This window comes from Danio rerio, chromosome 21 (assembly GCF_052040795.2).
Source record: "Danio rerio strain M-AB ecotype USA chromosome 21, GRCz13ab, whole genome shotgun sequence".
Classification (NCBI taxonomy): domain Eukaryota; kingdom Metazoa; phylum Chordata; class Actinopteri; order Cypriniformes; family Danionidae; genus Danio; species Danio rerio.
Genome location: NC_141041.1, coordinates 1,190,101 through 1,217,598, shown reverse-complemented (window position 1 = coordinate 1,217,598; position 27,498 = coordinate 1,190,101). Strand labels below are relative to the sequence as shown.

General features: G+C 34.2%; 1 protein-coding gene across 5 annotated transcripts in view; it reads left to right on the top strand.

Moving 5' to 3' along the window:
- scarb2b (scavenger receptor class B, member 2b) overlaps positions 1-27,498 on the top strand; it is a 62,934-nt gene that overhangs the window by 34,289 nt on the left and 1,147 nt on the right. Inside the window, exons 7-13 of one of the 5 annotated variants that reach the window (XM_087300517.1) lie at positions 6,403-6,581; positions 14,087-14,205; positions 16,015-16,088; positions 16,349-16,400; positions 17,666-17,818; positions 21,258-21,305; positions 23,996-25,061. In XM_087300517.1, coding sequence (XP_087156643.1) covers positions 6,403-6,581; positions 14,087-14,205; positions 16,015-16,088; positions 16,349-16,400; positions 17,666-17,818; positions 21,258-21,305; positions 23,996-24,103 — 733 coding nt within the window. In that variant the 3' untranslated portion in view covers positions 24,104-25,061. Of the gene's footprint in view, positions 1-6,402; positions 6,582-14,086; positions 15,614-15,680; positions 16,089-16,348; positions 16,401-17,665; positions 17,819-21,257; positions 21,306-23,995; positions 26,650-27,498 lie in introns of those variants that run through there. The other 4 variants (XM_087300519.1, XM_087300520.1, XM_087300518.1 and 1 more) reach the window with 4 other exon arrangements.

Genomic DNA, 27,498 nt, shown 5'->3' with positions numbered 1-27,498 from the left:
CAACCTTTTATTTAAAAAAAGCTCATCCCTGAGCTGTTATAATAATAATAATAATAATAATATAATAATAATAAATAATACAGTAAAAAACGAAGTAGTTTTGTCCTGTTTTCAATTCAAATATCTAAATATTTTTAAATCAAAATACATACTAGACACATGAAATAGCATGAGAAAACATGTCTTGTTTTCTGAAGAAAAAAACAACTCAAAATAAAGTGATTGTTTGCTTAAAACAAGTTAAATTATTTGTGAATTGACTAAGAAAAATAATCTTAATGAGATACAATCTCAAAGTTTTATCAGTTCACATCAACGTGTAGGTGATAAAAAGCAGAACACACAGGATTCAGCATGTAAATTCACTTAAATACATGCAAGTAAGTGTCTGGTGAACTTAAAGAAGAGCAGATTTCAACTTCATAGCTACTTTCACTATGTGTAATGTGTATCTGATATGAATAAAACACATCTGCAAATTATATTTGAATGAATTGTTAGACTTCCTTGTGTGTTTTACAAACTTTAAATATTTTGTTTTACTAATATGTGTGTGTATTTACATGTCTAAAACATAAATTTAGTATTATGTAGGCTTGGGCGGTAATATGGTATACTGCGGGATCTAAAAATAGCAACGGTGTCAGTTTCAATACTGTTATACCGTCATAAAAAACAATAAACTTAAATAGGAAACAAGTATTAAATAATAAATCTTATTTATTAAATGCCTACAAATGCGTATGCGTGATTGTCATTACGAGACAGTGTGGAGGAGAAAGAGAGAGAGAGAGAGAGGTGAGGTATAAATATAAAATATATAAACCATATAAATATAAAAACAACCCACAGCAAGTGGTTAGAAGTAGCGCAGTTCTTACAGATTTGGCAACCCTGCAGCTGTTGTTCTTGTGTTTGGGTGTGAGTGTAGTACCTGTTGTTATTTACGAAGTGTGATGTCAGTGTGTGTTGGCAGCACATGCGGATTCTGTAGCGTGTCTGTGTTTTTATGGGTGGAGGTCTGAGTAAGAACAGGACAATAAATCGAACGCCATCCGGACATACAGAACATGCCAATAGAGAATAGAGCAGGCATCTGCTCAAGACATTACACAAAGGAACGTCCCATTTGTATACATATTAAATATTTTCATTGATGTAGTTTTATGCATTATTCAGGGGAACAGACCCTTGAAATCCTTGAAAGTTTGGGATTCTGAGAAAAATGTTGATTAATAAAGACCTTGAACTTATCTATTAATAAGTACTGTTATTTGTAGTAATATTATCTTAGAAATTGTATAATGATAAAAAATAAATACAATAATAATAACAATATTACCTAGTTTATGAGATAATTTTATAAAAATGTATAATAATAACAATTTATTTATGGAATCATTGTTTAAAATAAATATAAAGATTAGTATTTTTGTTATTATTATTATTATTATTATTATATAATTATTTATATATATATATATATATATATATATATATATTTAATTATAATAATAATTAAAACAATATTTATAATTATAATAATTATGAAAACAAATGATAATAATAAGAGAAATTCTTTTGGCTTAGTAGCTGATTTATTAGGGGTTGCCACAGAGGAATGAACCACCAACTATTCCAGCATATGTTTTAAACAGCAGATGCCCTTCCAGATGCAACCCAGTGCTGGGAAACACCCAAACAAACTCATTCTTTCACACTCATACACTATGGCCAATATAGTTCATCAGTTCCCCTATAGCACATGTGTTTGGACTGTAAGGGAAACCGGAGCACCCGGAGGAAGCCCACGCCAACACGGGGAGAACATGCAAACTCCACACAGAAATGCCAACTGACCCAGCTGGGACTCGAACCAGCGACTTTCTTGCTGTGAGGCCACAGTGCTAACCACTGAGCCACCGTGCTGCCCATGAAGATTATTATTATTCATTCATTCATTTTTGGTTTGTTGTAGTGTACATGTTGATGTTTGTAAGCAGCTCCAGATGTTTATGAAAATTAGCCGAATGCAGGACATTCCCTTTTAAAAGCACATTATGCAGAAAAGCAGATGTTGTGTTTGGTGCAGCAGATTTTTCTTCACCTCTCCTCCACTGAAGTGAAACTGGACTAAAGGTCTAAACCTCCTCAATCCCATCACACTGACTCTGTGTGGGAACATAACTTTACTCTGATTCTCTGCTCATGAAGGAGATTTAAAGATTTTAAGCAGGAGAATCAGTTGAGCTCACTGTAAAGTTCTTCACTGTGGGAATATATTTTTTCTTTCTATTTATATAATTATAATTATGAAATAATAAAAATATTATTATATATATTTTAATTATTATTATTGTTTTATATGATTTAATGATTCCCTGTACTGGGTTGCAGCTGGAATGGCTGCCTAAAACATATGCTGGAAAAGTTGGTGGTTCATTCCACTGTGGTGACCCCAGATTAATTAAAGGACTAAGCCAAAAAGAAAATTAACGGTTTAATGATTATTGTTTATTTTATAATAATAATTATTAATATTTTATTTAAGAATTATTCTTTATTTTTATTTGTTATATGTTTTCTATTTTAATATATATTTTTCATTATTTATGTATATATATATATTTTTTTATTATTATTATTATTAATTATTATTTATTATAATTGTTATTATTATTATTATACTTTTCTTAATTTTTATAAAGATTTTTAGGGGGTTTTTACCTTTACTTTAGATAGGATAGTGGAGAATACAGACAGGAAGGTATTAGAAGCACAGAGAAGGGTCTGCAAAGGACCTCGAGCTGGGAATTAACCTTGGGTCACCGTGAGCACCACAGTGCTATATGTTAGCACACATAACCACTAGATGCTATTGGTTATTTTATATATATATATATATATATATATATATATATATATATATATATATATATATATATATATATATATATATATATATATATATATATAATTACTATTTTATTATTTATTATCATTTAATTGTTATTTATTATAATTTAATGATTATTTATTATAAGTTTTATAATATTATTATTTAGTTTTTAACAGTTTTGTTTTTTTAACAGAACCATTTATGTTTGTTTGTTTGTTTGTTTGTTTATTAATCAAATTTTTCATTCCCAGTAATGAAATAATATTAATAATAATTCATTCATTCATTTTCTTTTGGGTTTAGTCCCTTTATTAATCTGGGGTCACCACAGTGGAATGAACCTCCAACTTATCCAGTATATGTTCTACGCAGCAGATGCCCTTCCAGCTGCAACCCAACACTGCAAAACATCCATACACACTCATACACACACACACTTGCACAAACACACACACACAAACACACACACACACTCTACAGACAATTTAGCTTACCCAGTTCCCCTGTACCGCATATCTTTGGACTGTGGGGGAAACCGGAGCACCCGGAGGAAACCCACAAGAACGCAGGGAGAACATGCAAACTCCACAGAGAAATGCCAACTGACCCAGCCGAGGCTTGAACCAGCGACCTTTTTGGTGTGAGGGGATCGTTCTACCCACTGCGCCACTGTGACGCCCAATAAAAATAGTAACAGTAAAATTAATTAATAACATAATGGTGTATAACATATTACAATTTTAACTTTGTTTGTTTCATTAAATATTATATATTATCTTTATTTTATTGCAGTTTTCTTTTTAATGCAGTTCAACATTTATTAGAACTATTTATCTTTTTTATTAAAAACAAGCTGTTCATTTCCTGTAGTCAAATAATAATAATATTAATAATAATAAATAAGTTAGTAAATTTACTTCATAACATTATGAAAATGATTTATTATTGTACCTTTTATGCATTTATATTACATATTATAGCATATACATTACATAAAAATGTATTATTTATTTAACAATACATTTAATCTAGTTTAATTTATTCAAATTAATGCAGTTAAGGAATTATCATCTGCTGTGTACATTTCTTGTAAACTTGTAAATTTCTTGTTTTTGTCTTTTTAAAAGTAATTCAGCATTATTATTATTAATAATTGTTTATTATTATTATTATCATTTTTATTTATATCATTATTATTATAACAGTTAAAGTCAGAATTATTTGCCCCCCCCTTATCATTTTGTTCAGTTTCTATTAAACGAAGAGCAGATTTCTCTAACACAATTCTAATCATAAAAGTGTTAAAAACTCATCTCTAATAACTGATTTATTTTCTCTTTGTCATGATGACAGTAAATAATATTAGACTAGATATTCTTCAAGACACTTCTATACAGCTTAAAGTGACATTTAAAATCTTCACTAGGGTAATTAGGGTAAAGTTAGGGTAATTAGGCAAGTCATTGTATAACAGACAATCCAACACTAATATTGCTAAAGGGGGCTAATAACATTGACCTTAAAATGGGTTTAAAACAATTAAAAACTGCTTTTATTCTAGCAGAAATAAAACTTTCTCCAGAAGAACAAATATTAGAGGAAATACTGTGAAAATACTGTACTCCTGAATCTGTTCAACATCAAGAAAAAATATCAAAAACAAAATAAAAATCACAGGAGGGCGAATCATTCTGACCTCAAGAATGTCAGGTTTGTTTGTTTTTATATATATTTTTAGTGCTGCTCAGTTTCCTGCTCATGTCAGACAAAGATGTATCCCTCATGATGACGCCCGCTGTATATTTAATACTCTATTGATGTAACTGCTGTCTGATCACTGCTTGACCTTTGACCTGCAGTCCTGCTGACCCCTCGTCTCGCTCTTTATTTTCAGTGGGATTTTTGCCCTAAAGATCTCCACTCCCGTCTTTGTTCGCTGCGGAAACTATTACACCTGATTTAGTCACACACACATGTGTTTTTTTGCCCGTAGTGACTTTTAACCCAGTTGATGGAGATCGGGGTATTGTGCTGGCGGGAACAGCTGTCCTTGTCCTTTTGCTCTGACTCCTCACCCGTATTTTTATTTTTTATTTTATTTTTAAGGGGAAGTGGCCGCGGGAGCGTCATGTTTAACCTTTGTACATCATTATATCATGCAGACTGCTGGAAAACTAATTTCCCCTGATCATAATCAGCTCAAAACAAAACACCCTGGAGATTGTTAAACTCTGTGTGTGTGTGTGTGTGTGTGTGTGTGTGTGTGTGTGTGTGTGTGTGTGTGTGTGTGTGTGTGTGTGTGTGTGTGCGCGTGTGTGCGTGTGTGTGTGTGTTTGTCTGTGTGTGTTTATTAATTAATTAATTTGGGGTTGCTACAGCGGAATGAACCGCCAACTTATCTAGCATATGTTTTATGCAGCGGATGCCTTTCCAGCTGCAACCCATCACTGGGAAATATCCATACACACCCATTCACACACATACACTAATGACTTACAAAATTCACCTGTACCGCATGTGTTTGGACTGTGGAGAAAACCGGAGCACACAGAGAAAACCCACGCCAACACCGGGAGAACATGCAAACTCCACACAGAAATGCCAACTGACTCAGCCGAGGCTTGAACCAGCGACCTTCTTGCTGTGAGGCAATTGTGGTACCCACTGTGCCACTGTGATGCCTATGTGTGTTTATGTAAAATAAAATATATCAGTTATTTATTATTTATTATGTTTCATAGTTCTTCTTTCTTTAACACTTTGAACAAATCTGCATTATTAATATTTTGATTAATAATAATATTTAAAACTGCATGTATATAATAAAAAATATAGATATTTTATTTGTCATATTTCGTAGTTTCTTTCTTTGTGAAATTCAGCATTATAATAATAATATTTATATAATTTATATTCATAAGAATATTTGTTATGAATAATATGTATATCAATTAATAAAAAATAATTATTGTTATTATTAATAATAATAATAATAATTATAATTATTAATATATTACTATTATTATTTTGATTATTATTAAGAAAATAATCTGAATAAAACATCTGCAGTTCAGAATGTAATATCTGCTCTGTAATTTTCTATTTTTTTCTAGTAATATTTATCGTTTCATAGTTCTTTCTTTGTTAAAGTAATTTAGCATTATTATTATTATTAATAATAATAATCATATTCTCATTATTAATAATATTATTATTAATATTTGCCATTAATATTGTAAATTTTGCAGCAATTTCTTACAGTGCATATTATTCACTATTATCACTCAAATTAATATAGAAATGTGTGTAAATATATATTTATTTGTTTTTTATAAATAAATAAATAGATTCAATAATGGGCTACAAAATCACCGGAAATCTGCGGGCACATATTCCATGTGGTTCTAATTATTTTAATTATTTCCAAGTCCAGAGCACCAAAACACAATGGTACAGTTATTTTGCTCAGCGTTTTGACTGCTGTCTTGTCATTGGTCCTGTAGGTCCATCCACATGCGCTTTGAGAAGGAGGTGGAGGTGAAGGGAATCCCAGCGTATCGCTTCACGCCGCCCCGTGCTGTGCTCGCCAGCGGAACAAACAACCCAGAGAACGAGGGATTCTGCCTCACGCCCAAGAAATGCCTGGATGACGGAGTGCTGGACGTGTCTGTGTGCCGGCAAGGTGCATTAATGCATGTCTAAAAAAATCATAATAATCATTACATGCGTAATTCTCTACATTTTATAGATCAATTTGATATTCAGTTTCAACAATCTTCAAGGTGATTTGCAGCTGTTTGGGTTAGAACACCCTTATTTAAGGTTGTTTCTATGTAGTTGCTAGGGCTTTCTGGGTGTTTAAGCCAGTTTTTAGGGTGTTCTAGGCTGTTCTTATGTAGTTACAATTGTATTCCAAGTGTTCTAGGATGTAATGTAGTTTCTACATTGTTCCAATAGTTTTTCGAGTGTTCCAAGTGTTAGGATGTTCCAAATTTGTAAAGCTGCTGCTATGCAGTCGCCATAGTGTTCTAATTGGTTTAAGGTATTATGTAATTTCTAGGGTGCTTCAGGAGTTGAAGTTTTTTTTTTCCTAGGGTGTTCCAAATTTGTAAAGCTACTGCTACACAGTCGCCAGGGCATTCCAATTGTTTTAGGGTGTCATGCCATTTCTAGGGTGTTCCAATTGTTTTGTCAGTTCCTACAGTGTTCCAAGTGTTTAGCCTCTTTTGCTACGGTGTTCCAAGTGTTTCCCCCACTTGTTAGGATGTTCCAACTTGTTTTATTCATTCCTTTATTTATTTTTTCGGCTTAGTTCCTTTATTAGTCTGGCGTCACCACAGCGGAATGAACCGCTAACTAATCCAGCATATGTTTTACGCAGTGTATGCCCTTCCAGCTGCAACCCATCTCTGGGAAACATCTATACATACTCATTCACACTCATACACTACAGACAATTTAGCCTACCCAATTGCTCTATAGTGCATGTATTTGGACGCAAATCCCACAAGCGCAGGGAGAACATGCAAACTCCACACAGAAACGCCTATTGACCCAGCTGAGGTTCGAACCAGTGACTTTCTTGCTGTGAGGCGACAGCACTACCTACTACACCACAACATCGCCCCCAACTTGCTTTAAAGCTATTGGTATGCAGATAAAATGGTGTTTGAAGGGTTTTAGGATGTAATGTAGTTTTTCAGGTGTTCCAATTGTTTAGTCTGTTATTAGGGTATTCCAGGTGTTTCGTCGGTTGCTAGGGTCTTCTTAGTGTTTTTGCCAGTTTCTTGGGTGTTGCAAGTGTTTTCCCCACTTGTTATGATGTTTTAAATTTGTAGCTGTTACTATGCAGTTGCCAGGTTATTCCAATTGATTTTGGATATTGTTTCATTTCTAGGGTGTTCCAAGTGTTTTCCCCACTTGTTAGTTTTTTTTCCAAATTTACTAGGTTATTCCAATTGTTAATTGTTTAGCTAGATGTTAAGAGTGTTCCAAGAGTTTTAGTCAGTTGCTATGGTCTTCTTAGAGTGCTTTCACACCTGATTTATTTAGTTCGATTGAATCGCACTAGAGTTCATTTTTCCTTTAGGTGCGGTTGGTTTGGGCAGGTGAGAATGCAGCAATTGTACTCGAGTGCGCACCAAAAGCGGACCAAATAAGCGTACCGAGACCTGCTTGAAGAGGTGGTCTCGGTACGCTTTCAAACGAACCCTGGAGCGGTTCGTTTGTGGTGAGAATATAATCCGTACTAAAATAGGTCCAACCACAAAAAGTACTGCGCCTTTAGGACTAATCCAGCTGCCGTAGGCCGATGTGCTGTGCATTATGGGATATGGAGGAAAAATATTTGTTGACAACGCTTTACCAACAGAGAGAGAGAGAGGGGAAAACATTAGCTGATGGATTGTTGGTATTATTTCCGCAAGATGAGCATGTTGCAGTTTAGCTAAATTAATTTACGCCTCCTCCTGAAGTGACGAGCGACGCAATAAAACAATATTTTCTTAGCCGCAGCCGCACTTCATTCTTAAAATGTATAGTTTGTCTAAAGCAGGGATACAATCAGTCAGCGCAGTCGTCCCACCAGAGTAAAAACGACATTTCGTGTCTGCTGGTTTTATATTTACTTGCAGGAGTTCACTGGCGTTTTCCCGCATGTGAATTCTGACCAATCAATAAGCAGTTTAGTAAATACGTTCAACAACATCTGGCCAATGAGAGATGTGGATTTTGTCAGATGACTGCATTTTGGTTCGTTTCAACTGGTTCGGACCAAAGCCAGCAGTGTGGTGTGAAAACGACCCAAAGACGGCAGAAGATGCAACAATGTATCATTTATTACCCTTGGTCCGGACCAAATGAAGCGAACTACAGATGTGAACGCACCCTTAGTGTTTGGTCAGTTTTTAGGGTGTCCCAAGTGTTTTACCCCACTTGTTTAGAATGTTCCAAATTTGTAAAGCTGTTATTTTTTTCAATTTTTTTTAGGGTGTTTATTAATTTCTATGGTGTTTCAATTGCTTTAGTCAGTTCTTATGGTGTTCCAGGGGTTTTAGTCTATTTTGCTAGGGAGTTGCTGCTGTTTTTGTGTTTTTCTAGGGTGTTCCAAGTGTTTCCCCATTTATTAGGAAGTTCCAACAATTCAAAGCTGTTGCTATGCAGTTACCAGGGTATTCCAAATGTTGTAGCGTGTGATGTAGTTAGGGTGTTCCAATTGTTTACTCAGTTGGAGTGTTCCAAGAGTTTTAGTCAGTTGCTAGGGTCTTCTTAGATTTTGGCCAGTTTTTAGAGTGTTCCAAGTGTTTTACCCTACTTGTTAGTATGTTCCAAATTTGTAAAGATGTTGTTTTTCCAACTATTATGTGGTTTTTAGGGTGTTACAATTGCTTTAGTCAGTTCCTAGGGTGTTTCAGGAGTTTTAGTCTCTTTTGCTAGGGTGTTCCAAGTGTTTTCCCAACAGGTTATTCCAATTGTGTTCCAAAAGGTTTTAGTCAGTTGCTAGGGTCTTCTTAGTGTTTTAGTTAGTTTCTGGGGTGTTCTACGTGTTTTTCCTTACTTGTTATGATTTACCAACTTTTTTAAGCAGTTGCTATGCAGTTATTATGGTATTCCTGGATTTGTAGACTGCCACTGTGCAGATTCTAGTGCATTTCAAGTGGTTTAGGTTGTCGTTATGCAGTTGTTGTACTTCACGTGTTTTTAGCCTGTTGTCAGTGTTCCAATGGTTTTCGGTGTTGTTTTAAGGTGTTTCAAGTGTTTTAGACTATTGCTATGCTGTTTTTAGGGTGTTTCAATTGTTTTAGGGTGTTGCTATGCTGTTGCTAGGGTGCTCAAAAAGACTGTAAGCCAGATGTTAGGGTGTCCCAAGTGTTTTAGGCTAATGCTATGCAATTAATAGGGTGTGTCAAGTGTTTGTAGACTGTTTTTATGAAGTGTCTAGTTCTGAGAGATTCATGCATTCTGACCATGAGCATTTTAATCAGTTTTTGGCACAGCGAGTGACATTCCTGATCATGTCAGCTTGCACTTTTGTTAAAGAACATTCACCCCAGTATTGTAGATGATAAATATTGCACATTCATCGATTCCAAATGCTTTTCATCTGGCCTTCTGTACAAACAGTCCTAATTAAGCATTATTTAGCATACTGTGAAGCATAAAGTGAAACATAAACACACAACAGCTGATTTCCTCACGGGTCATGTCAGTGTTTTTGTTTTTAAGCCAGTTTTTAGGGTTGCTAAGTGTTTTAGGACGTCATCATGCAGTTTTAATTGTTTCAATTGTTTCAATTGTTTTAGGGTGTTGCTATACTGTTGCTAGGGTATTCAACCTGTGTTTAGGCCAATTGGTATGCTCTCCCATTTGTTTTTAGCCTGATAAAAAACACAAAAAAATGTTTTTGGGGTGTTTCAAGTGTTTTAGACTGTCATTATGTAGTTTCTACGGTGTTTCAGTTGTTTTGGGGTGTTGCTATGCTGTTTCTGGGATGTTAAAAAGTGTTTTTAAACTAGTTGTGGGGGTATCTCAAAGGTTTTAGGCTGTTTCTATGTGGTTTCTAGTGTGTTTCAAGTGTTTTAGACTGTTGCTATGCGGTTTCTAGGGCGTTCAATTGTTATAGCGTTTTGCTGAGCTGTTGCTAGGGTGTTTAAAATGTTTTTAAGCCAGTTGTTAGGGTGTCCCAAGAGTTTTAGGCTGCCATTATGCAGTTTTTAGAGTGTGTCAACTGTTTTAGACTGTCGCTGTGCTGTTTTCCGGGTGTTTCATTTGTTTTAGGGTGTTGCTTTGCTGTTGCTAATGTGTTTTTTAGGCTGTTCCAAGAATTTTAGGCTGTTGCTATGCAGTTTCTAGGGTATTTCAAGTGTTTTAGGGTGATGATATGCTGTTGCTAGGGTGTTCAAAGTGTTTTTAACATGTTCCAAGTGTTTTAGGCAGTTGCAGATGCAGTTTTAGGGTCTTTCATGTGTTTTAGACTGTCATTTTTGATCTAGGTCAGGATGTTTCCAATGTGTTTCGGGGTTATTTTAGGTGTTTTAGGGGTTGCTATCCCATTGCTAGGGAGTTCAATGAGCTTTTAAGCCAGTTGTTATGATGTCCCAATTTTGTTAGCCTGTTAAAATGCAGTTTTTGGGTTTTTTTCAAGTGTTGTAAACGTTAAACAGTTTCTATGGTGTTTTGTTTGCTATAGCATGTTGTTATGCTGTTGCTAGGGTGTTAAACATGTTTTTAAGCCAATTGTGAGGGTATGTAAAGGGTTTTAGGCTGTTGCTATGCTGTTTCTAGGGTGTTCAATTGTTATAGCGTGTTGCTGTGCTGTTTCCAGAGTGTTCAATGTGTTTTTTTAGCCAGTTGTTAATGTGTCCCAACGTTTTTAAGCTGTCATTATGCAGTTTCTATAATGTTTCAGTTGTTTTATGTTGTTGCTAGGTTGTTCAAAGTATTTTAAACCAGTTGTGAGGGTATCACAAGGGTTTTAGGTTGTTGATATACCATGTCAAGGGTATTTCATGTGTCTTAGGGTGTTGCTATGCTGTTCTATGGTATTTTGCGTATTTTCAGGTGCTGTTATGCCATTTCTAGCGTATTTCACATGTTTTAGGGTGTTGCTATGCCGTTTCTAGGTAGGGCTTAAGCATTATTTAGCATTGTATCGGTTGTTTGTTAACAGGTCTAGTCACTTCTGAGTATTACTGGGAAGCATGAAGTGAAACATAAACACACAACAGCTGATTTCCCTCTCAGGTCATATCAGTGTTTGTGTTTTATTACCGTTCTCAGTCACGCTGTGCTCATGTGAGCGTCAGCACCACGATTGTAATATTGCCAAAGCATTTGTGCTCTCCCGCATTACAGGTGTATGGAATGACACACACTCACAGAGCGAGTGTGTGTGTGTGTGTTGTCAAACAGAAGCGCTGGAAAACGCTCACCTCTGTCCCGGTAACGCTGGAGTCTCATTTCCCCTCATGTGTTGAGAACAAGCCGTTTTTTAGCCTCTGGTCACTCGCGGTCACTCCTGATTGTTTTTTCATGCTGAAGGTCAAAGGTCGCGTCATGTTCTTGTGAGACTGGGTTCCTTCCCTTTTTAACATCACGACATGGAAAAAAAAAACACGACAGGACAGGCCTGACGTCTCATGGGGCTCGTATTAAAGAAAGCATTGTTAAAGCATTGTTATTCCTGCTAAAACACTGGTGATGTGGGTTTCAGGGACATTACAGGGTCAGTGACTTTAGAAAGAGGGGAAGTGTGTGAAAGGGCAAAACACTGCGCTTTTACTCTCATCATGTTTGGTTTAGTGCATGTTTAATTATGATCTTAGCTATAGTGATTAACTGAGCTGGTTGTTAGATCATCTGTGTGTTTATAGAGCCGCTGATCATGTTTCACACCGGATGCTATTTCTGAAAATTTATTTATTTATTTAATGGTGAGGGAATAGTGGAAGAAACTAAAAAGATATAAACTTTTATCATATTGTTCATTTAATTTATCAAATCTATTTATTAATTATAATTGTATATAATATGTAATATACAAAATTATTATCCCTCCTGTTAATAACCCCCGCCTAAACATTTCTGTTTAACTGAAAATATATTATAGTGATATTATATTATTGATATATAATATTACAATTAATTTATATTTTATTACGAATATTAATTTATTCACATTTAAATGTTTATCATTAATGCAATGTATTTTACTTTAAATAATACTTTTGTATATTTATTATTTGTAATATTTATTATAATAATAATATTATAATTATAATATATAATTTATTAATATTAATTAGTTTATTAGTTATCATTTAAATGATTATCAGTGTAGGGTGTAGTGTATTTGCAGTGTATTTCACTTCAGATGATAATTCTGCATATGTATATATTTATTATTTGTAGCATTAATAATATATTTATTAATAATATTATATTAATATTGATATAAAATAATAAAATGAATAATATATTATTGTTAATATTTTTTATTTATTTACTTAATAAAGTGACATTTAAAGGCTTAATTAGGTTAATTAGGCAATTAAGGGTAATTAGAAAAAGTCATTGTATAATTGGTATTATATTATTGATAAATAATATTACAATTAATTTATTTGTTATTATTAATATTTATTTATTTACATTTAAATGTTAAAAAAACCTGCATTTAAGACAAATAAATAAATATGAATAAATCTAAAATCATTTTAATATTATATATCAATGATATTATAAATACATATTATATTAATAATGCGACAAATAATACAAATACAAATAATTTTACAAAAAATTAACTAAATGTAATAGATAAATAATAAATTTATATATATATATATATATATATATATATATATATATATATATATATATATATATATATATATATATATATTGTGTGTGTGTGTGTATATATATATATATATATATATATATATATATTCATTAATTTATTATTTATCTATTACATTTAGTTAATTTCAGATAATAATTTTGCTTATTTGTATTTGTATTATTTGTCGCATTATTAATATAATATGTATTTATAATATCATTGATATATAATATTAAAATGATTTTAGATTTATTCATATTTATTTATTTGTCTTAAATGCAGGTTTTTTTCACTTCAGATAATAGTTTTATGTATTTATATGTATATATGTATATTTATTTATAATATTAATAATATAATATTATAGCAATATTATAATTCTAATATCTATTAATGATATTATATTATATTATATTGCTTTATAATAATAAAGTGAATTAAAATATTATAATTTATATTAATTTATTTTTAGTGTTTAACTTGAATACAGTGTTTTCACTTTTGGTAAGTTTGTTTTATTTGTTATTTATAATAATAATAATAATGATAATAATAAAGTATTGATTAATAATATTGTATTATTATTGATATTTAATGTTTAAATGATTTTTAATGATTTATTTAATTTATTATTATTATTAATATATATATATATATATATATATATTTATTCATTCATTTTTCATTCATTTATTTATTTTGATTTATTCACATTTAAATTAAAATATTGAATGCAGCATATTTACCTTTAAATAAAAGAGTCTGCCATGCGTAAACCTGCATGATTTTGGTGTGAATTATGAGCTGCAATAATCATGATGATTTTCTGTTGTTTATTTTTCCAGGTGCTCCTGTAGTCGTTTCTTTCCCTCATTTTCATCTGGGTGATGAGAAATACGTCCAGGCTGTGGAGGGTCTTTCTCCAGTCCACGAGCAGCATCAGACCTTCCTGGATCTGAACCCTGTAAGTCTGATAACACACGTTTAATCTGTTCTTTCTGTCCAAAGTGCTTTCTGATATGATTGGCTTGGATACGCTACATTTGACGAGGAATGTTTTTCCCCTAATATATTTTTTCCTGTCTAAAGTGGTTCATTGCAAAAAACAAAACAATTTATCTAGCCAGAGTTACAATCAAAACATCTTAATGATCTTGATATAAGAATAAAACACTCTGCAAGATTAGATTGAGTAAGATTGTTGTAAGTGTTTTAGGAGTTTTTGTCTTTTTTCTTAGTTAGTAAAGCTTTAACTGCAAAAGTTTTTGTCTTGTTTCTGGTTTAAATATCTAAAAATTCTTAAATCAAGAAGCATTTTCTAGACAACCAACTGGCCATTTTATTAGGTACACCTGTCTAACTGATTGTTAGTTCTATCGTTAGGCATTCAAAGCGAGCATCAGAATGGGGAAGAAAGGGGATTTAAGTGACTTTGAACGTGGCATGGTTGTTGCTGCCAGATGGGCTGCTCTGAGTATTTCAGAAACTGCTGATCTACTGGGATTTCCACGCACAACCATCTCTAGGGTTTACAGAGAATGCTCCGACAAAGAGGAAATATCTAGTGAGTGGCAGTTCTGTGGGCGCAAATGCCTTGTTGATGAGGCCAGAGGTCAGAGGAGAATGGCCAGACTGGTTCCAGCTGATAGAAAGGCAACAGTAACTCAAATAAGCACTCGCTACAACCGAGCTCTGCAGAAGAGCATCTCTGAACACACAACACGTCCAACCTTGAGGCGGATGGGCTACAGCAGCAGAAGAGCACACCGGGTGCCGCTCCTGTCAGCTAAGAACAGGAAACTGAGGCTACAATTCACACAGACTCACCAAAACTGGACAATAGAAGATTGGAGAAACGTTGCTGCTCTGATGAGTCTCCATTTCTGCTGACACATTCAGATGCTCGGCTCACAATTTGACCTCAACAGCATAAAAGCATGGATCCATCCTGCCTTGTATCAGCGGTTCAGGCTGGTGGTGGTGGTGTAATGGTGTGGGGGAGATTTTCTTTGGGTCCATTAGTACCAATTGAGCATCAACGCCACAGCCTACCTGAGTATTGCTGCTGACCATGTCCATCCCTTTATGAGCACAGTGTCTCCATCTTCTGACGGCTACTTCCAGCAGGATAACGCAGCATGTCATAAAGCTCAATCATCTCAGACTGGTGAACATGACGATGAGTTCACTGTACTCAAATGGCCTCCACAGTCACCAGAGCTCAATCCAATAGAGCAGCTTTAGGATGTGGTGGAACGGGAGATTGGCATCATGGATGTGCAGCCGACAAATCTGCAGCAACTGTGTGATGCTATCATGACAATATGAAGCAAAATCTCTGAGGAATATTTCCAGTAGCTTGTTGAATCCATGTTGAATTTATTTCATTACGTCTTTTTCTGTTCACTTACAGTGTTTTTGATAGGTGTACCTATACAGTTTGTATTTATTTTCTATTTTTTTTTAACTAAATCATCTCTTCTAAAAGGTTTTCCTTAAAAACAAGCAAAAATAATCTGCCAATAGCATGAGTAAGATCATCTTATTACAAAGCGTAAAAACAAGAATATTTTTCTTACATTAAGAACAAACTCAGACTCATTATTTCTGGAAATTATTTCACTTGTCTAGAAAATGCTTCTTTATTTAAGATCTTGTAGATATTTGTACTACAAACTATCGTTTGACGTTTCTCGTCTGTATCTTCTTAAATCAGTCATTTATTTCCTGTATTTCCTGTGGTCAGTGTTGATGTTTTATGTGTGTTTCTCAGACTATGGGAGTGCCTGTTCGTGCCATGAAAAGAGCTCAGATCAACATTCATCTTGAGAGAGTAACGGGATTTCCGTATGTGATGATATATTTAATCTTGATTTAATCATAAACAGCTGTGTGTGTGTGTGTGTGTGTGTGTGTGTGTGTGTGTGTGTGTGTGTGTGTGTGTGTGTGTGTGTTTGTGTGTGTGTGTTTGTGTGTGTGTTTGTGTGTGTGTGTGTGTGTGTGTGTGTGTGTGTGTGTGTGTGTGTGTGTGTGTTTGTGTGTGTGTGTTTGTGTGTGTGTTTGTGTGTGTTGTATAATTTATAGCTCTTTGTGTTTTGTTTCCTCAGTATGACCAGGAATCTGGAAAGCACCATCTTCCCTATAATCTTTCTGAACGAGGTGAGAAACAGAAGCAAAACCCAAAATATATTAATATTCAAATATTTAATTAATATGTTAATATATATTAATATTAAAAAGTTATGAATGCATTATTTTGACATTATAATTATGCTAATAATATGCAAATGTTACTTTGAATGCTCTCCTAACACGTAACATTTAAAAAGCATTAGATTAAAAAATAGATATTTATATATATATATATATTTATTTTTATTTATTTATTTTTTTTATTACCTAAAAATTGTTTAGGTCACAACTGCTGCTATTAATTATGACCTAAACAATTTTTAGGTCACAATAATGTTCAGGTTATATACTGGGCTTGACATTAACACCCGTCGACCCGTCAAATGTTGGTAGATTTTAGCTGTGGCAGGTTAAACAGACACTCCCACAAGCCACTTTAGCTGGTTGAAAATTAAACCAATTGTGTAATTATTAATAGCAATAATACCTGCCTATAATTAATACATTGTGTTAATTAGTAGTTATAAAATATGATCTTATTTTGCATTAAAAATCCCAATGCCTAAACCCAGCTACTCTCTTAATAACTATTAATAAACAAGTAATTAATAGTTTATTTAAGCTAGTACTGTCAGTTAATGGTTTGTTAATATCATGAATTCTGACCTAAACTGAAGTGTTACCAAAAACTAATTTAAAAAACACGGTCACACTTTATTTTAATCTATTTAATTAATTTATGTTAATAGCAAACCATAAACTTTGACGTTAAGCTCAATAAATTATTAATTAGCTGTTCATTATTAGTTATTAAGGTTTAGGTATTGGGATTAGCAAAATAAAATAAGATCATACTTCATAAAGGCTAATAAACAGTTCATATCTAGGCAGGTAATAAGTCAGTAGTAAATAGCGAGTTTTGTGACAAACTCAAGTGTTACACACAAAAAAAGCATCATTGTAAAGACATTTTCTATTATGAGCATTACTGGAATAACATTTGTTCATAATTATGTAGTTTAATTAGTTTTAGTGGGCACCTTGACATCGAACACATCCAAAAAATAAATCGATTTGATCGTCTCTATATTGATTTGACTAAAATCTAACCAGGGAAGCATTTCTAAAATCAATGAACAACGATCACCAACTTGTGTATATGCAACTACACACTGCAAAAAAAATGTTGTCTTGTTTCTAGTCCAAATATCAAAAGTGAAAACAAATACTCTTGTGGGAACTCTGTAAACATCAATCTGAGTGTGTGTGTGTGTGTGTGTGTGTGTGTGCAGTCTGTGGTGATCGATAACGCTTCAGCAGAGAGAATCCAGAAGCTGCTGCTGGTCGTGACTCTGGTTTCTCATTTTCCGCTGATTCTCGTGGCTCTGGGAATCATTCTGCTCATCGTAGCCGTCATCCTCGCCGTCCGCTACTACCAGAACAAGGTAACTGCGTTCTCACAAGTCATGCAATTCCTGGAATGTCATAGAATTTCTAGAATATCAAGGCATTTTGGAATATCATGGAATTTCTCAAATATCATGAAATTTCTCAAATAGACAGTTTCTCTAAAATAGATTTTCTGGAATTTTATGGAATTCCTGGAATATTATGTAATATCATGGAATTTTTTGAATATCGTGGAATATGTAGAACATCATATGATTCCTGAAATATCATAGAATTGTAACATTCCTGGAATGTCATTGAATTTCTGGGATGTCATAGAATTTCTGGAATTTCATGGATTATCTGGAATTTTATGAAATTTGTGGATTATCTTAGAATGCCTGGAACATCATGAAATTCCTGAAATATAGAATTTTTGGAATATGGTGGAATTTGTAGAATATCGTGGAAATTCTGAAATATCATGGAATTCCTAAAATACAGAACTTCTGGAATACCGTGAAATGTCTTGAATATCAGGAGTTTTTTTTAAATCATGGGATCTTAAAACATCATGAAATTGCTAAAATATAGAATTTCTGGATTTTTGTGGACTTCCAGGAATATCATGGAATTTCTAGAATATCAAGGATTCTTTAGAATATTGTGGAATTCCTGGAGTTTCGTGGAATTTCTGGAATATCATGGAATTTGTAGAATATCATAGATTTCCTGGAATTTTATGGAATTCCTGAAATATCATGGAATGTCTTGAATATCATGGAGTTTTTTGAATATCATGGAATTTGTAGAACATGGAATTCCTGAAATATCATAGAATTTCTAAAATGTTTATGGAATTCCAGGAATATCATGACATTTCTCAAATATCATGGTTTCTTTAAAATATTATGAAATTCCTGGAGTTTCGTGGAATCTTTAGAATATCTTTAGAATAGAGTTTCATTGAATACCCGGAATTTTATGGAATTTCTGGAATTTCATAGAAGTTCTGGAATGTCATGGAATTCCTGAAGTGTCAAGGAATTTTGGAATATTATGGAATTGCTGGAATTTTATAGAAATCCTGGAATATATAATTTCTGAAATAGCATGGATTTTTTTTTTAATTATCAAACTTTTTAGAACATCATGACATTTCTGCAATATCACACATTATTTAGAATATTCTGGAATTCCTGGATTTTCATGGAATGTTTAGAATATCATGGAATTCCTAGAATATCATGGGATTCATCCATGGAACTTCTGGAAAAATCACCTCTTTATAATAATAATATATATATATATATATATATATATATATATATATATATATATATATATATATATATAAAATGTAAATTTTATAATACATTTATGTTAATATAAGTTTTATGAGCTTTAAGCTAATATGAATTATAATATCATTTTAATAGGATCATATCAATTAAGAGCTTTGAAGTAGTCATTTGGAGTGTTAAAAATTAGACAATAGAAAAGCTACAGTAAATGGGAAGTACTTAAAAGCCACACAAATGGTAATAATACTTACATGTACAGTCAAAAATGCAAAAAAGCTCATTTTCTGAATCTGAGGTGAATTATGCATTGTTGTTGTCATAGTGGCTATTAAAGACATGCAGAATGATATTCAAGCTAAAAGCATTTTAATAGTGTGTTGTTGTTTTAACATTATTTTAGAATTATTAATATAGAAGCACAACTGTTTCTGTTCATTTCATGTTTCTTTTCAGTCTGGGAGTTTCATATTTGCCTTAAAGTGGGAACCCGGGGTGATGAAGTCTGGGAAAAATATTATCCATTCTAATCCAGCTTACGCTTCAGTTTCCCACATAAATCTGACATTTACTGTCAGCACAGTTCACACAAACTCATTTAGTGGATGTTTATGTGCCTGTACTGTGGGTTTGATGGGAAACAAATCGCTATTCTTCCACAATAACCTTTATAAGTCTATATTCTTATTCACACGCTCACTGCTGTCGAGAAAAAAACATATTTGAGAAAATCAGTGTTAGAAATTGAACTGATGTTCTTAAAATGTTTTTCTTATGTTCACTTTAAGTTACATAAATATATTTTGGAATGTTCTCTCTTGCTATGTTCTTTTTTTGGAAAATTCTCTTTTGGAATGTTAGTTTGGAATTTTGTCTTTCACAACATTCTCATTCCCTTTTGGAATGTTCTCTTTTGGAACATTCTAAATAACATTCTTTTAACATTCTAAATAAATCTAAATAACTTTCTTTTGGAATGCTATTTTGAAATTTAGTTTTTTGGAACATTCCCATTCCCTTTTGAACATTCTCTTTTGGAATTTTATCTTTTTGACTGTTGTCTTTTGCAATGATCTTTTGGAACATTTTCTTTTGGAAAATTTGCAACATTCTCCTTTAAAACTTTTGGGACATTCTCTTTTGAAAGGTATTCTTGAAATGTTTTCTTTTAAAACAAATTCTTTTGGAATGTTCCATATTGAAATGTTCTCTATTGGAACATTCTCTTTTGGAACCTTTGGAACATTCTCTTTTTGAATGTTGTCTTTTGCAATATTCTCTGTTGGAACCTTTGGAACGTTCTCTTTTGGAATGTTTTGGAACCTTTGGAGCGAAAAAATGACAAAAAAGGGGTCTTGGAAGGAAAACGAGAGGAAAAAATTGCATTTGTAGTCTGTAATCTAAATAGAAGAATTACATTATAGAGGTACTAGAAGTCTTACTAGAAGAAATAAAAGTGCTGTTTGCCTGTTTAATTATTTTCAGTGTTTGATAATGCATAAATATTTTTTTCAATTTGGCAAGCATGTTTGTTTTTTTAAGATTATGTTTTAAAATTGTGGATAAACTGCATGTAAATTGTGACCTTGGACCACAAAACCAGTCATGTTAGAAAATTGAGCTTATGACATCTCCTAAAATCTGAATAAAAAATCTTTGCATTGATGTATGGTTTATTAGGACAATATTTGAATAAAATACAACTAAATGAAAACCTAGAATCTGAAGGTTTTCAAAAAATCTAAAGGATGGGGAAAATCTCCTTTGAAAATAATCAGATTACGTTCTAAGCAATTATTATGCATATTAATAATTTAAAACATATGTTTTGACATATGTAAACATGAAATGTACAAAATATCTTCATTAAACAAGATCTTTACTTAATAATCTGATAATTTTAGTATAGGTTTTTTCTATAATTATAGATCATACCTAAGACTGGTTTTGTGCTCCAGGGTCACAATTACAAACATTATTTAATGTATTAATCTATTTAAAAGCATGCTGCATCCTTCAGTGTGCCTGTTTTGTTAGTGATAGTGTTGCTAATTATAAATCTGGTTCACTAATTGGCCGTGATGCGACTAACCTGCTCACGCTGCTCTCATTGGTCAACACTGCTGTCAATCACTGCTCATTAACATGTCTAACCTGCGCAACTCATGCTTTTCTGCTGCTCTGCTTTATTTAGACTGAAGTGAAGCGATTTGATTTTGCTGAGGCTTTCCACTGCACTGCTGTAAGTCCACACACACACATTAACCTGTTTACACACACCTCACTCCAGCGGTGCATGTTCATAACTGCATTCCACGTAAACAGTTTATGCACTCAAAAAAACATAACAAATATACATTACATTACAAACATACATGTTTTTCAAGCAGAAAAACATAGTGTAGCTCAACTAACATGTGTGAAATTTAATTGAAACTGAAAAATAGGCTGTGCAAAAGTTTGGGCCCCCTCTCTTTTGTGTGGCTTTCAAAACCTGTAGTTATTTAATGCTGATTGATTACAACACAAAATTGATCCGAGTCAGCGAAGCTTAACAATCCTAACACAGGTGCAACTAATCATGAAAAGGGATATTTAACATAGCTGATTGCTAGTTGTGCTTCTAATCATTGGGAACCTGAAAGTAGCAACATGGGAACCTCAAAAGAACCTCCTAATGACCTAAAAATTAGGATAATTCATCAACATAAAACAGAAGAAGGATGCAAAGAGCTATCACAAAGGTTTAAAGTCCCCATCTCCACAGTCAGAAATATAGTAAGAGAATGGAAGTCCACAGGAACAGTTCTTGAGAAGAAAATGTGTGCTAGGCCAAGAAAAACACCTGAAAGGCAAAGGAGAAGAATGGTTAGAGTGGTCCCAGACAGACCACAGACCCCCTCCACAGAGCTCCAGGAACATCTTGCTGCTGATAATGTGATTGTAGATCATTCCACAGTCCAGCACACTCTTCACACAGAACAGCTCAGTGGAAGGCGGAGAAGCCTTTTCTGCGAAGGCTCATCTGAACAAGCCTGAATCATTTTAGAAAAATATACTGTGGACAGATGCCACAACCACAGGGGCTTTGCATGGTGGATAAAGAACACAGCATTCCAGGAGAACTTGATCCTTACTGTATTATATGGTGGAGGATGCATCATGCTGTGGGGATGTGTGGCAAGCACAGCTACTGGAAACCTTGTCAGAGTTAATGGTCACATGGATTCCACCCAGTATCAGCAGATCCTAAAGTACAATGTTCAGGAATCAATCAAGAGGCTGAAGTTGCGGCAGGGTTTGATGATTCAGCAGGACGATGACTCAAAGCACAGTTCCAGAACTACCAAGGAATTCATGCTCAGACACAATACAATCTTCTAGAATGGACATCCTAGTCCCCAGACTTAAACATCTATGAATTGATTTGCTCGGCATCCTCCAAACCTTACTGAACTGGAGAAATTCTACAAGGAGAAATGGCCCAAAACGCCTTCAGCAAGAACTCAGGCACTTCTCCTTGACTATAAGAAGCGTCTACATGCTGGTATTTCAGCAAAAGGTGGCTCTACAAAACACTGATGGCATTATTCTGTTGGGGTGCCCAAATTTTTGCATGTGTCTGTTTTAGTTAAGACTTAAACGGCATTGCATCTGTTGATTTAATAAATGTTGTCAGAACTGAAATGTTGCTTTTTCCCTAGGGTGTAAAATATATCCAAAGGAATAAGCTGATTTGAAAGTCCAGCAGGTTATGGCTTGCAATTATGAAAATTATCAGAGGTGCCCAAGGTTTTGCATAAAACTCTAAATGTAAATAAGTAAGAATACAGCGAATGTGAACAACACAATATTAGAATTTAAAAAACACATTATATTATATACATCACATCACATTATATAAGTATGAAAACACATAATATCAACATTTTCCCACAGATGGGTTGCGGCTGGAAGGGCATCCTCTGCGTAAAACATGCTAGATAAGTTGGCGGTTCATTCCGCTGTGGTGACGCCGGATTAATAAAAGGACTAAGCCGAAAAGAAAATGAATGAATGAATGAATAATATCAAAATATGGCAAAAAGCCACTTTATAAAATTATATTATTTATACTTTTTGAATTACAAATAAAAAATGATGAATTTATATCACACATTTTGAATTAAAACAAACCAATAAACCTAATGTAAGACATATTGTTAGTTGTACAGAATTAAAATTTCATTTAATATTTAAAATAAACAAACATAATGTAATAATGCATTACAGTGCATTTGTTTCCAATTAAAACATCAAAAACTCAAAAGAAATGTGAAACTGCACTGAAAAAAAAAATCTATTTAGTGAAGAATTATTTAGGGATTCTCAAGTGTTTAGTGTTTATTTGCGGTAGTCAATTGCATTATGGGATGTTGATCTCTGCTCTGTCCACTTCTGATGATGAAAATTCAACTCTGCAGTTTAACAAAGTGACTATTAGTGGCATTTTAGTGTTTTAAAATTACATAATAAATGAAATCTAGAGAAATAAGTGTGTAAAATAACCGAGAATGTGCAGCAGTTTATTACAAGATGTCTGTAGCCTAATATACAACACCAACACACACACTTTAGCACTGCAGACTATTACACATGTGCAGAGAAGACACTTTATGCAGCATTTCAAGGTTAACAGCTCCTGGAAGAATATAAAAAACTGCTCACTTTCTGAGATATTTTACAGTGTAGTTTGACTTCATCTGCTTAATCAAGTGACGTGTGCTGCTGATTTAAGCTCTAAACACTTTTCTTGAGTGTATGAATAGACAACTGTGAACTTATAATGTGTCTCAAATGACTGCACTTCTGCATAAAGCATGTTTTAGACTGATAAAACACACAAACACACACTGAGTTTACATGCTAAATCCTGTTCTTTCTTCTTTTTAGCCTTCTGCAAAGAAAGACACATCATATGCTCCTGTGAGTGCCAAAGTGGACGATCAAGACGAGAAAAACGGCACTTACATCGGCATGACGCCCGTGGACAAATCTTAAACCACTGCTGAATGTGTGTGTGCGCGCGTGTGTGTGTCAGATGCTGTCTATCAAGCACTGTCAGTAGTTTGAGCACTGTGTGTGTGTGTGTGTGTGTGTGTGTGTGTGTGTGTGTGTGTGTGTGTGTGTGTGTGTGTGTGTGTGTGTGTGTGTGTGTGTGTGTGTGTGTGGTCATGAAGGTGTCACTGACTCTTCCTCAGGACTGAAGTTATCTGTTTCTGCTCACACACACACACTTCAGGTCATCTCTACAGTTACATATTTAAACACTTTCAGCCGCATAAAAGCTGATTTAATAGATTTTACGTTAAAATAGATATTAGAAATAACACTAGAGCCTGTCCTAAATGACACAATCAGCCCTCAGTGTCCATCACTACGGTTACAAACACACTGTCCAGTCGGTTTTTCTGTAGCGCTTTATATGATGTAGATGTCAGAGCCGCTTTACTGAGAGGAACAGGCAGATAATAAAGGTCAGGTGACTCTGTTAAACCCCGCCCACTAATACACACCCACAATGTTAAACCCCGCCCTCTAATACACACCCACAGCATTAAACCCTACCCACTAAACTAAAACAAACACGCGCAGTGTTAAACCCCGCCTACTAAAACAAACACACCCACAGTTTAAACCCTGTCCACTTATACAAACTCCATCTGTTACACCCCGCCCACAAAAATAAACACCCTCTGTGCTAAACTCCGCCTCTGAAACGAACATAATCTGTATTAAACCCCACCCACAGTGTTAAACCCTGCCTCATAAAATAGACATTCTTAGTGTTAAACCACACCCACTAAAACACATCCTCTGTGTTAAACCCCGCCTACTAAAACATAGATATTCTCAGTGTTAAACCCCACCCACTAAAAACACCCTCAGTGTTAAACCCCGCCCACTAAAGCAAAGACATTCTCAGTGTTAAACGCTGCCCACCAAAACAAACACCACCTGTTACACCCCGCCCACAAAAGCAAACATCTTCAGTGTAAAACTCCGCCTCTAAAACAAACATCTGATTAAACCCCGCCCACTAAAACAAACACACCCACCTTGTTAAGCCACAAACGTCAGATAATCTGTAAGTGGGTGGGGCTTGAAAGAAAATGCGTTTGAATGGGCGGGGTTTAAAAGAGAATGCATGTTTAAGTGGGTGGGGTGGGCGTGGTTAGCCAGGAAATGTGTTTTTTAAGTTCGTGGGAAATGCCAGCAAATGCTTAAATGGGCGGGGTTTAAAAAAGAGTGCATGTTTAAGTGGGTGGGGTTTAAAGGAGAATGCAAGTTTAAGTGGGCGGAGTTTAAAAGAGAATTAGTGTTTGAGTGGGCAGGGTTTGTCAGAATTTGTTTGAGTGGGTGGGGTTTGCTAGAAAATATGTTCTGTAAATGGGCGGGGTTTGTCAGATATTTTTTAAGTGGGCGGGGTTTTCCAGAAAATGTGTTTATGAGGCTGGGTTGGTCACAGTATGTGTGATGTGAGTATGGGGGGGCTTATGTATATTTAGTGGGCTGGGCTTATGTTTGCTTGGGCGGGGTTTGTTATGAAATGTTTTTAAAGTTTGCGGGGGGGTTTGCCAAAAAAATGTGTTTAAGTGGGTGGGGTTTGTCCCAATATCCAAATTGTCTGGTGATATTTATGTGTGTTTGATTGGGCTGGGTTTGTTAGGAAATGTGTTTTTAAAGGTGGGGTTTGTCACAATATGCAAATTAGGCTGTGCTTGTCACTGTATGTTTATATGAGTGGGCGGGGTTTGTCAGAAAATATTTTTAAGTAGGCGGAGTCTTTTGCTGAGCAGGGGTTGAAGCGTTTCAAGTCTATGAAGCTCCTGAAATCACTAACAGCAGCTTTAATATTCACACACACTGAGTTCATAACGTTTAAAGGCCAAACACAAGCTTCTGTTCATATTAGTGTTACCAAACCTTCAGTTCACACAGGAGGATCTTCTCCTTCTCTAAAAACAACACAGAGATTAGTGTGTGAGCGCGCTGTGCCTTTAAGAGAAACTGGTCTATTTGAATCAGCAGGTGCCGTCAGTTCACTGTGCCTTTGTGATTTTATGAGTGTGAGATACTAACATTAAGCTGTATTGAGTTAGTGTTTGTGGATTTGTGTAGGTGATGATACTCTGCCGTCTTCATGTACTGGTGTAAATGTGGACCGTGCTCCTCCAACACTAAACGCTGACTGAATTTCGAGTATTATTTTAGTGTTACTGAACTCTTTTAACAGAAGTATTGGAGTGTTCAGTCTGTTTGTTGATTGTCGAGCAGGAAGGATCACCCTTTATGTTTTGATATGTTACGTTTCATGTGTTCGTATCGGCTTTCCTTAAACTAGATGCTAAAATCATAACACAATAACCTCGCATCGTAACTCAGAACACTGCTGGACATCAGCTTTACAATCACATTTCTAATGTCTTTGTTTTTTGCTCACCCAACCTACATTGATTTGATCCAAAGTACAGTGAAAGCAGGAAAAATCTAAAATATTTTTACTATTTAATATAACTGGTTTATATTAGCCTATATTTAAAAATGTAATTTATTTTAGTGATTTTTATTATCTTTACTCTAGGCTTATGATCTTTCAGAAATCATTATAATATGCTGATTTGCTCTTTAAAAATGTTTATTATAATTATTTAATTATATTTATTTATTATAGTTATATAATAATTACTATTGTTAATATATATAACTACTATTTACAACTATTGATAATATTAATCATAACATTATTAATATGATATAATAATAATAGTTATTATATAATTAAAATAAACATTTTTAAACATGGTCGTCACGGTGGCGCAGTGGGTAGCCTCACAGCAAGAAGGTCGCTGGTTTGAGTCCCGACTGGGTTAGTTGGCATTTCTGTGTGGAGTTTGCATGTTCTCCCTGTGTTGGCGTGGGTTTCCTCCGGGTGCTCTGGTTTCCCATGCGCTATAGGGGAATTGAATAAGCTAAATTGCTGAATGTGTGTGAGTGCAAGAGTGTATGGATGTTTCCCAGTGATGGATTGCAGATGGAAGGGTATTCACTACGTATAACATATGCTGGAATAGTTAGTGTATCATTCCACTGTGGCAACCCCTGATTAATAAAGGGACTAAGCTGAAAGAAAATGAATGAATATATAATAATAATAATAGTATACAATTATAATAAATATATAAATGTAATTATAATTAACATTTTTAAACATATATCATCCCGATCACCAGTGATCTTGCCTTTGTAGATCTGAACTGCACTACATTTCCCATCAGGCACCTCAATCACACACTTGGCCCAGATTTCTCTTGATTGCAAACACACACAGCTGAAGCTGTTCAGGACTAATCTAATGGATGATCGGGAACTGGTGTGTGAGTGAGGTGCCTGAT